General features: G+C 40.9%; 1 protein-coding gene across 1 annotated transcript; it reads left to right on the top strand.

The window, feature by feature from the left end:
* The first annotated feature begins 10,321 nt into the window (after positions 1-10,321).
* FERD3L (Fer3 like bHLH transcription factor) lies at positions 10,322-10,945 on the top strand. The gene has a single exon (XM_035316544.1). The coding sequence runs from the start codon at positions 10,388-10,390 to the stop codon at positions 10,943-10,945; it is 558 nt and encodes a 185-aa protein (XP_035172435.1). The 5' UTR covers positions 10,322-10,387.
* The last annotated feature ends 856 nt before the right edge of the window (positions 10,946-11,801 follow it).

The following is an 11,801-nucleotide window of genomic DNA, read 5'->3' as shown; positions in this document are numbered from 1 at the left end:
AGAGCAGTGGAGATGAAGTGTTATGGACTGACTGCAGCCCCTATTCCCCATTCCCCTGCACCATTCGGGGTGAGGAGGGAGAAGAAGGTGGTAACATTTAAATATAAATATAGAGGCAATTTACAGTCTACCTAAGAAACTTTTTTTCCAGCCCCTGACCAGAAGCTCTTTCTCAGCTTCCACAAGGAATCCTGTGAGGGATTTAGCACTTTTGTGCTATAAATCTTCCTGAAGACAAAGTATCCATTGCTTTTCTCCTGACAACTCAACATGCCTTTGTATGATCAAAGGCAATCAAGCTGATCAAGCATGGTTTGTCCATGCTAGATCTGTGCTGTTTATTTCTGATTGCTTTTGTATGTTTAAAGATGGATTCCAAGAGGGAGTGCTTTGATATTTATGATCATAAAGATACAATCTTTTTGCTTAGGGACTAGTATGGCCCATAATTCCCCAAGCCTTTCTCTCAGTTTCCTTAAAGATAGGCATGAAGCTACACTTTTTCTAGTTTCTTCCCAGAAAACCAAATAATTTTTCAGACAGAGCAGCCTGGCACTCACTTCATCCTGCTCTTTCAGTGTCCTCAGGTCATAACATATGGCCAGTGGGAAATTATCCTGAAACCATTGTCACTGTAAAGAGCACTAGGTTAAATATATCTCTTAGTAATCTTATGCAACTGCCTAGATCTACAGTTGTTTGTATGCAATGATTGATTTTAACTATTGATATGATAATGGTTTTGAATATTAGAAGACTATTAATTAGAACACCTCATTCTCACAATTTCTTTCATAAAAAAAATCATTGGTATGCATTTCTTTGAATAGTAAACCAGTTAACATTAATACTTTCAAAAATGCAGAATGCAATTAAAAATGAATGTGATTAAAATATTTTGAAGAAATTAAATCTAATACTAAACAGTAAGTGAAAAAAAAAAATAATACGAATGATGTGATTGCTTCAGAATGCATTAAGAAACTCCCTTTCAACACAGGCTTAGAGGAATGAGTCAAGAAATCCTGGAAAAAGTCTCTCATAACAATAAAGACTAAACCAAAACCACCATGGCTAATCTTTAACATCCTAGGACACTCCCTTTGAGTGAATACTGTGTACTACTGTACGTCAAGGGTTTAATTCACAATGCTGATTTTCTACCCAAGCTAAGTAAAATGGGATTTGTGTGTCCTTTTTTTCTGAAAAGCCAAAAAGAAAATAGATTTCTACAATTATTCAATCTTTCTGGAGTTAAAGTTAAAAGGGATTGTTCCATTCCTAACTTATTTTCTCTGGATCTGGTCTCACAAATGAGATAATCCCAGTGAGGTTTAGCTTTGAAAGCAAATGTGAATGATTTGATTTCATTGAGTGTGTGAGTCAGTATTACCTAGCAATTAAAGAATTAAGCTAGTAGTCCAGAGATAGTGGTTTTGTTCTTAGCTTTGCAACTAATGTATTTTGGTAATCCGATGCAAATAATTGAACCCACTTTTTTTCAGTTTACTCCTGCATAAGGTGACACACTTAAGGGTTTTGCAGGTGTATTAAGTACATGCCTGTACATGTAGTTTAGAATGCTCTGTGAGGTGTTTGAATGGAAGCCAATATGAAAAGGCAGAGTAACAATAATATTAATCTCTACAGCTATGCTTACTCCAGTGCTAGCAAAACATGGCATAGTCGGGACACTGTATCTATGTGATTCTAGAGTTATGGGTAACAGTAAATGCAGGTCCTTTTTCAAATGCCTACATAATTGTGCTTATGATCTGAGGGCACTTATAAATATAAGGATTAAATTGTATCTCTTACTCTGATTCACCAGGTCCTTTGTGCAATTAATTGATGTACTTGTTCCCCATAGTTAGTCTGAGAAAATTCCCTAACATGGAATGAGACAGAATTCTCTGAAGTTGGGCAAATCTGGAGTAAAATATGGTATCAAAGGGAGAAGAGGACATGAAGAAATGGTGTAGAGAAAAGGGACTTGTACTAGAGTATGATTCTTCATTCCTCATTGTCTAGCCTAGAACATCCACTGGGTTGCATATTTTATTTACAATTTACTTTTAAAAATTACTACAGATGTTTTAATTTACTATTATGTCATCAAACCACCGTGTCCATAAGCAACACTATAATAGTTGCCACAACTTTTAGGTTCAGCCTGCCTCCACTGGACAAAATTTGGAATATGAGAAATTAACAGCATTTTCAATTCCATAAGCTGTGGGCTTAATATTTGTGTGGTAAACCTCTGAGAACTAGCTCCAGCTTCTTTCTAAATCTCCAGACCTTCTGGTGCTCTGGGAAGCATTCATTTAGGGATGCAATGAGAGAAACACTTCACCTCCACAAAAGCTATATCTGACTTTCTTCCTTGATAGCCAGGGCCAGGCTAGCGCTTTCTCAGATATGAACATACTCAACTTCTCCTTATTTAGTCACAAAAGCTTCCCACATATTCATGGTAATTCCTACATCATAACTACTGATAAGCATCAAACTCCACAGCATACTAAAACTTCAGTTTTGTCACTACATAAAATACACAAAAATAGAAAGAAGGATAATGAGTGATGCAATGCCTTGAGGAGGAGAGTGAGGAGGAGAGACTGCTTTAGTGTGGCTGTTTGAAAAAAATACTGACATATTGATTCATTGTGAGTTCTAAGAGCCCCCAAATTTATTAATTTATTTTATTTTACCCCAAAGCAACAAAATTATAGTGTATTATTAGCTGTGTTTTAGAAGTTAGACTCTGTAACACAATTGTGTTTCTTTGCTGAATGTACAATGTGATTGGGTACTTGAAAATTAGATTTTTTTTTAATTTTAAGGGAAATTAAAAAAAGGAAACAAATAATGTTTAAAAGATTTCTTTATCTTCTAGTTGCTGAGCCTGTAAAAAAGATCTGTATAATTAACACCAGTTTAAATAATTACAATACATGATTATTACTAATAATATCATGAATTGTTAACATCAGTTACTTTGACCTTAATGGTAACTTTTTATTCTGTAATGCAGTCAAAATTATTGTGCTCAGAGATAAGCTATTGGGAAATATATTGTTTTCTTCACCCTTCAAAATTCTGAAAATCAAATATTTTTTTAGAGCAATCTACATTTAAATATTACATTGAAAACCTGACATTATAGAAAAGACTACAGATTATAAGCCTTCAAATATTCTAGCTTGTTTATACATTTGGATTATAGTAGCTTAATTTTTAAAAAATTCTGCCCATGCTTGGGCTCAATTCTAAGTGAAGTTACTGGAGCTCTGAGCTATCATGCCAGAGCAAGACCTGGGGATGGATAACACTAACTGCAAAGGGCAATGACCACTACATTTAACAGGAAAGAGAAGAACAAAAAAACAAAATGTGAGAAATATGAATTTGGGAAAAAGACAGCTGAACCTAAACAGATGAATGGGAAGTTGAAACCCAGGAGGTAAGACTCAGAGGAACTGGGACAAATGTACCGAGTCCAAGAAGTGGGGTAGAAGTGGAGTGAAGATATTCTAAGAGAGAAGAGATAGGACAGGGTAATGAATTATTAAAAAAAAAAAAAAAAAAAAAAAAAAAAGGAGAGAGAGAGAGGGACAGGACATTCATTGATAAAAAGTAGACTGGAGGGGATAAATCAGGTTGGACTGAGTTTGTCAGAAATTACAAGTGTTGATAGGTCACGGTTTCTTTTGTAGAGAGGAACAAATTGTCTTCTCCTCAGTAGTCCTTTGCTGCCATCTAATATCTATAAAGTCTTCTTACAAAGTATGCCATCTTCCTTCAAGTCCTGATAGCAGATAACATTTGTCTTCATAGGCTTAGAGACAGCAAGTAGCACAATGAATCTTAAGATTTCACCCCTGCCACATGTGGGCATGATATGATACCAGAAAGCACAGGATGAAAGCTTTCATTTTGCAGTTGACTTTTTAAATATCTAATGAATAACAGTAAAACTGTTATTAAAAATAATAATAATAATAATTTAAAAGAGTACTCCTGACTAGCAAATTTATGAATCACATATCCTTAGGAAAATATAAAAACCAGAAGCTAGCACTGCAGTCACTGGTTCAGAGACTTGGCAGAGGGGACACATTCTTTAGACATGAGTTTTAGCGTAAGCCTCCTTGTTAGTTGCAGTAGATGCACCTGTGGACTATAAAGGATTAAAGGTTAAACTCTGTTAAGATTTAAAAATAAATAAAAAATAAATATCATACTCTACTTGGAATTTGTACTATCAGTATCACAAGATCAAAAGCTGAGTAGTTCAAAAAAAAAAAAAAAAAAAAAAAGTCTCACTTGACTCATTAGACCCGTTAGACCCGACCCACTAAATAAGAATGTAATCTACATATATGTTTTTGGTAACAAATCTTGATTCACCATCATACGTAGAATTTTTCTGTTGACACATTGACACATAAAGTCTTTCAGTAACTATGGCTCTCAGTATGATATTTCCCTGCATTGTACAATTTTTGAGATATGGAAGAGAAAAAAGCATTAATTAATGGCTCTAGTCCACACTTTCATAATGATTAAACTAATGAAATATATTAACAATTTGAGAAACATTCAAAGTCCTAGGTAAACAATACACATTTTTATTGCATTCCATTTTCCACAAACAATATATATATATATTATTATATTATATATTATATATATTATTATATTATATATTTATATTTAAACAGCAAAATCAGGATGAAATCAGTTGTGTTTAAATAACATTATATTTTTCATGGCCACTGTTAAAAAGCCAAAATAAGGATGACAATCCAACCTTAATGCATGTCCTGTCCTCGGTCCTTCCCACTCCTGAGGTTATGATTAAGGAATAAATTGTCATTCATAAAACTTTGCAAGCATGATGAATTTTTTCACATCCTAATCACAGCTATTTATTTCATCTATGATTTACCCAAAATAATTGCCTTTTCAATCTTTTTCTTCATCATTTCATTTTGTATCTGGAAATAGCAGCAGCTACTCCTTTAAAATTTTCAGATGGTGTGCAATACAACTGTAAATAGAAATTAATGCACTTTACTGGCAGGGTGTTCATAGTTTTACTAGGTTTCACACAAAATATTAAATTTTACTAATGATTTCATGTTCCATGGAGCAATGATGTTACAGAATGTAACTTTTTATTTTATTTTATTTTTTTAAGGGAGAGCCAAGTCATTAAATCACATCTTTGTAAGAGGATGTTTGTATTCAAATTGGAGTCCTATTAAAGACAGGCTGTGACATGGTGATACATTCAAACAGTTACAGGTAGGATCAGCACCTAAAATTACTTCTGGGACCAGATTTCTCTAGCGTCTCTGGATATATTATGTTTTGAAGAAGAAAACTGGTCCCTACGCCAGACTGGTAGTAATTCACCTACATTTTGAGAAGAACTTACTTACTGTATCATCAATGTAAGGAATAAAGTTAATTCTTACATGGCAAACAGGGTAAGGTATTGGGTTGCAGAAAAAAGGTTGCAGAAAATTCTTCCAGACTCAAATTCTAGGCAAATATATCCAGTTGCTTTTGTCTGCACACTCTGGATGTGTACATTACTGAGTTTTTCTTTAGTATTTTTTAATAGACTCCTAAATCTAGAGCCAAAATTCATCTTGCAGGACTGAAGGTATCTGAGTTAGAAGCCAGTGTCCCTAAACTCTTTAGACAGTCAATCTGGGAAGATACTGGACTAACAAGTGGACTGTGGAATCCACTACAGGTTCTCACATCCCTGCAGGAGTTAGTGACTGCAGGACAGATCGATAGCTGGGTAAGAGCAAGCAGTTAGGTAATATGACTCCATTTGTAGTATCCATTGCAATTTTCTTGACAGATAGAGTCAATTCTTTCAGGATGAGATATGAACAATCAAAGGAAGATAATTTTGTGTTCATACATTTTACCTGGATCCAATGTATCAAAGGTTTTCCCAGCTGTTTCATCCATCAAGGCCCTTCTTCCTCTGGTCTATATTAACTTTAATTCTGACTTCAGCAGTCTTCCTCCTTTCCATTTTTTTTACAAGCCACTCAAAACTGTACTGACCGATTAAATATATTTTTTTAAGCCTCCCTCATCTTCACAACTGACTCAGATATAGACTCTTTGAATGTAAACTCTATCACAGCCTAATGTTCCCTGCCTATGTGATTTCATAGTGCATTGAAACATCAGAGGTCTCCTTTACCCTTCTGGTGATACCACATTCAATTACATTGTGCTCTGCTTTCACCTGAATGTTACTACAGTCTTCCACTATGAAAACAACCAGTCTTCAGCTAGCTTTACTTAAATAAATCCTTTCTGTATTAATTCTTCAGTGGTGTCCTTACTCGCTTCCTCTCCACCACATTTTGAGCAAGTGTCAAGGTAAGATATTTTACAAACTCTGTTCATTCCCATTCAAGTTTGTCCTATCTTCACACATATACTCCACTGATCTGGTCCGGTCTGCCAGGAATGCAAACTGTGAGCTCAACAGGGCAGGAAATGTCTTTTGTTCTGGGGTAATGAAGTCCCAATCCATTACCATAATTTTAGAGATTAACAACAAGATCAGACAGCTGCAACATCAGGAAGTTGAAAGAGAGATTTAACCTGCTACATACTACATCTGTTTCTGTTAATCGGGCCGCAGCTTGAGAATGATAGCAACTGTCAGGCTATTAATGGGTCAATTAAAGTAGAGGAGATTTGTACCATTTTACCAGAAGAGCGTATATATAATTTTTCAGCTCAATATCTAGCTTTTTGTGGTTTCTAGAGAAAACATTATCTTCCAACTTCTTGTTTGCTGAGTCATGTCTGTTGGACAGTAACACCTTAATTCAACATCCAAGGATTAGTAGTGACTTCCAGTAAATTTTCCAGTAAAATACAGGTCTATATTGTTAAAACCTATAACATCTCCATCAGTAATGCTAAATCATCAGAGCAGCTATCTTTTCATGCATGATAATGTGAAAAATGATCATCACAGGCACTCAGAACCCAGGGTTAAAACAAATAAAACTATTTCCATAGAGGTACACTGAATTAAAATGTGCATTGCCATACTTTCTGCTAGTACAAAGGGCATTGTATTTGTTATATAGGGAGGCATATTAAAAGATTTAGATTTTCAAAGCTTAGCATAATTGGTACATAATCAGGTGTGGGCATAAGGAGATATGTATTTCTTCTGATAGGGCTAATAGATGAGATGAGCTATTTATTGTATTTTGGGTTTTGATCCCAATCTTCATGATCATCTAGAATCATATCGCAGACATTTATGAAGAAAAACAAGTATGTAAATAGTTGCAGAGAGGCTTGAAGGTGTAGCTATCGGTGCTTAGTATCAGTATGTATCTTGTGAACAAAACTTTTTATGACAAATGTGAAATGAAAAGGTATGATGAGAGATGGGTAAAAAAAGTAAACAATCCTATAGCAAACTGTTTGCATACTTAGTTAAAAAAAAAATAAAAATAAAATCTAAAACACTGATCTAAGTACCTAATTTGGTGTGAAAACTGTCCTAGAACTTGTTTCAAATCATAGTTAATTGAGTTAATTACTAATAATTTGCAACCATTATTATAAGAGAAAATTCAATATTTTAATAAAGGTAATGGGAAAATAATAATAATAATAAAAACAGGAAATAGAACAGCAAGGGGAAAATAAATAAATAAGCAGGTTGACAAGAGGATTCACCTTTGCTAAAAGTCTTCATTTGCTGCTACCACGTTCCAGCTGGTTGTAATCCTGGCTTTAGTGCTTCCTTTAAGGATCCAGAGGCAGGTACACCCCCTCTAAATCTTTTATGTTGTATTTTATATCGCTTTGCACTGCAATACTGACTCAACAACCTTATCCCTTTACTTTCTCGCTTCTCGTTCCAGTTTTCTTTGTAGTTTGTCTCCTGCAGCAACCTGAAAGTAGAGATGTGAGCAGGAGTGTCTTTCTGAAAAGACCCTAGTGAAGGGCTGCTCTATCTTCCTCTTAGAGACAGTTTCTCACGTAACGAGAAATTCATGAGAAGATTGACACAGAGTTGACGATTCCTCATTTCACCTTTCATTTGTTTCATCATCTGAGGTATTTGTATTTCCCCGATAAGTTTGCACTTTGTGCTCACACACTTCTGCTAGCATATGCCCTTAATTTATACCTCCACGTCTTCAAACGAAATGCTTGCCACCTCAATTAAAGGGAGCTCAAACAAATTACACCCCTTTGCAGGTCGATTATATATATATATACATATATATATATATATTCTATGTAGTCTTTTTGCTTAACAGCATTTAGAGCTCTGCAAATTAATGTTACCTAAGAATGCTCTCTAGTAAACCTTTTTCCTATCAGATGCTTTACAGCTCCTTTTTAATTAATTCGCAGGGTAAACGATAGGAATTATAGATAAGCACATCTTCGTTTGCTAAGAAACCTCCCAGACTTACTAAGCCTTACTTCTATTCTTAACTAAGAATAGAAGCAGCCTCCCTGCAATTTACTTCTCTTCTTAGCCCTGGGCATGCCACTACACCCGTCCAGCAGACACCACGCCTCCCACCGTAGCAGCGGTGACGGTGGCGGTGTGACCAGGGGAAGAGAGGCTCGCAATGGCCCCCAAAAAAGTTGGGGAGGGACGGTGCCCCCCGAGGGGCTGCGTTACCTGTGCCGCCGCGGCCGCCGCCGTCCGGGCGCGCCGCCCAGGAGCTGTCCAATGTATCCGGGCCGCTCCGCATCGCCCCGCACCGCCCCGCACCACCCCGCACCGCCCCGCATCGCCCCGCATCGCTCCACATCGCCTCTCATCGTCCCGCATCGCCCCGCATCGCTCCGCATCGCCCCGCATCGCCCCGCATCGCTCCGCATCGCCTGCCGGACAGAGCACAGGGAGCTGGGAAGGAGCTAGGGGAGTCGTTACCGCGGCACCTTTCCCAGGGAAAACAAACAAAAGGATATTTGGGATGCTCGCTGTGGTGTAAAGGACTGCGGATCCTGGTCTGCCATCGGCAATGTTTGCGGTCCTGTAGGCAAACAGGAAGGGTTTTGGCGGAGGTTGACCCTTCGGCAGCCCCCACCCGTCTGCTTTCATCTGATGGGCTTTGAAATCCCCTTAGAAATTAGAGACTAATTAGTCCCAAAGTGAGAGTGACAACAATGCATGACAAAGGCGAAGAACAGGGCTTAAGAAGGCAGGGCAAGAGTAACAGGCAGCACTTCCTAAACGCGCGGTGCGCACAAATCGTGTGCCGAGGAAAATCGATCCAGTTCAACCTGGGTGCGCCTAACCCTGCCAGGCTGTTTGCTTGGAGATAGTCTGTGATGTGCTGGGGTGAAGATACAACTCCTAACCTCTCCCAGCTTCCCAAGACAAAAACGCAAACAAATGCCCCACGTCCGTCCCCAAGGAAACCCTGATCAAAGAAAGGTATTCGGCGGTGTCGGGTGTGCGGGTGTGTTGATGTGCATTTCACGGTATTTTGCCCCAGCGTTTTCAGAGCGTGGAGTCAGGTTGATTCATCCGTGCACCACCGGTGACTGGGACGGCTCTGCCAGGGGTGTGAGTGAGAGCAGCCGCTGCCCTGAATAGGAGCAGCTTATCCTCGTCTCCTGGGCAGGAGGAAAGGGTTTCAAAGCGAATGCTTTGAGATCGCCCGAGCCGAAATGAGCTTTACGAAGCAGTCTTTTAGTGCCACGCTGGAAAGATGTTTGAACTCTAGTTGAAGGGGATTTAGGGGGAATGGAGAGGACGATGCCAACAGTTACTACCGGGAATGCAATATCGGGTCCCCTACAATGCTTACTTAGGCTAATGGAGGTCCTGTCATTCAGCTCCCATTGCGCTGGGATACAGAGTAAACATTCCCCGGTGACCCTCTGCATGCAGGTCCCCACTTCGGGACATCATTAAAAGCATACATGCACTTGCCTGACATCAATTGTCCGGCCGGCTCTCAGGGCTCAGAGATCCCGACAGAAAGCAGGAAAGCAAGCCCAGTGGAGAACCGGCTCTGCTGCTGCGAGCTTTAAAGAAGCTGAAAATCGTTTGGTTGCGGGTATGTGAGAAGAGACAAAAGTGCTCAGCAGGTAAGAGCGGAGGGTTTTGCCAAGAAGGAACTGTCCTTGATCGCTGTGACAGGATTGACTCGCTGGGGACTCCTCTCTCGGGAGCATCCACGCGTCCCCGAGGGGGCTGCCTGTCTCCTCTCATCAGCATCACGGAGAGAAATTTTACAGCCGCTCTTTCTACCCCTGCTAATCCTGTTATCCGGGGGGTTATAAATATTAACGCTGCTGAGGCTGGGGATGGGGGACCAGATTAAGCCCTGTCTGAAGTAAGATGTCAGCCAGCCTCTTCCCAGCCCACCAGCTCCCGGGATTGCACGGCAGAGCCCCGCAAGTGCCCTGCCCGGAGGGGCTACTGGGCGCCTCGGTGCTGGAGTTCGTGGCCGACCTCTCCCTGGGAGACCCCCAGGGTTCCCTCCGGGCCGGGCCAAGCCTGGGGCTCTGCGAGGTCACCTCCGGGTCCCCCTTCGGGGACAGAGCCCTGTCGCTGCGGGAGGGGATGGCCCGGGGGCTGCCCCTGACTGCCTTCGGAGATGGAGATCCCGAAGACGACGACGAGGAGGAGGAGGAGGAGAGGATGCGGAACGCTTCCCTCCTGGACAGACCCAGGAGAAAGCGGGTTATCACCTACGCCCAGCGCCAGGCTGCCAACATACGGGAGAGGAAGAGGATGTTCAACCTCAACGAGGCGTTTGATCGGCTGAGGAAGAAGGTGCCCACCTTCGCCTACGAGAAGAGGCTCTCCCGGATAGAGACCTTGCGCCTGGCCATAGTCTACATCTCCTTCATGACTGAGCTCCTGGACGGCTGCGGCAGGCAGGAGGCGAGCTAGGGAGACCTGGGGACCGGCGGGACGGGGCTGGGGGCCGGCCACGACCCCCTCCCCGGGGGGGCTTGGAGCCGTGCCCGGGCATCCTGCACCGCAGCCAGGGCCGTGCAGGCGTGGGGCACAGACCGAACAGTGCCTGAGGAGCGGGGGGAGAGGAGCGGGGGGGTTCCCTATGTGTAGATTTGCTAATATATGCCATTTTTGTAGAGGAAAAAAAAAAAAAAAAAAAAAAAAAGGAAAAAATGAACAAAAAAATGTCTGGGGCTTTTCGGTTGTTGTTGCTTCGCCTGCTTGCTGTAAAACTTTGCAATGTGCCGCCTTCAAGGCCGAGGACGGGGCACCAGAGTTGCTCCAGCCTGCGGACTGGCTCTCCAGTAGTCAGTTGCTGGCCCAGCTGCCTGCCAGGGACTAGGAAAAACCCAGTGTGCGCATTTATTTATTTTTAATAAACACAAACCAACTCCCTTTTCTCTGAAATCCAGCCTGCCGAGCCCATGGCATGTGTCAAAGGGCGAGTTAAGCCGAACATCTGGTCGGAACCGCTCGGTGTCACGATTCTCTCCCAAGGACCACCTTTGCTCTTGCTTGTTAGCGGCCAGTGCCGGCGCTCGCACCCAGCACGGTGCAGTGCGGGCGGGGGATGCTGTTTGTGCCCTCCGGAGAGAGAAAAATAAAACACGGAGGCATGTGGGCTTTGATTTGGGGAATGTCATTCAGAGACTTTTCCCCCGTCGCTGGATTTTTGTTGTTGTTGTTGCTCCTAAGGGTCCACATGTTTCGTTTCTGCGAGGAGATATAAAATAAAGTAAAATAAATAAAATAAAATAAAATAAAATAAAATAAAATAAAATAAAATAAA

Source organism: Oxyura jamaicensis, chromosome 2, assembly GCF_011077185.1.
Source record: "Oxyura jamaicensis isolate SHBP4307 breed ruddy duck chromosome 2, BPBGC_Ojam_1.0, whole genome shotgun sequence".
NCBI lineage: Eukaryota > Metazoa > Chordata > Aves > Anseriformes > Anatidae > Oxyura > Oxyura jamaicensis.
Note: the sequence above shows the minus strand (reverse complement) of the source record. Positions and strands in the feature narration are given on the sequence as shown.

Excerpts from the sequence above, each read along its gene's own strand:
- FERD3L (XM_035316544.1), top strand. The coding sequence starts at position 10,388 with ATGTCAGCCAGCCTCTTCCCAGCCCACCAGCTCCCGGGATTGCACGGC.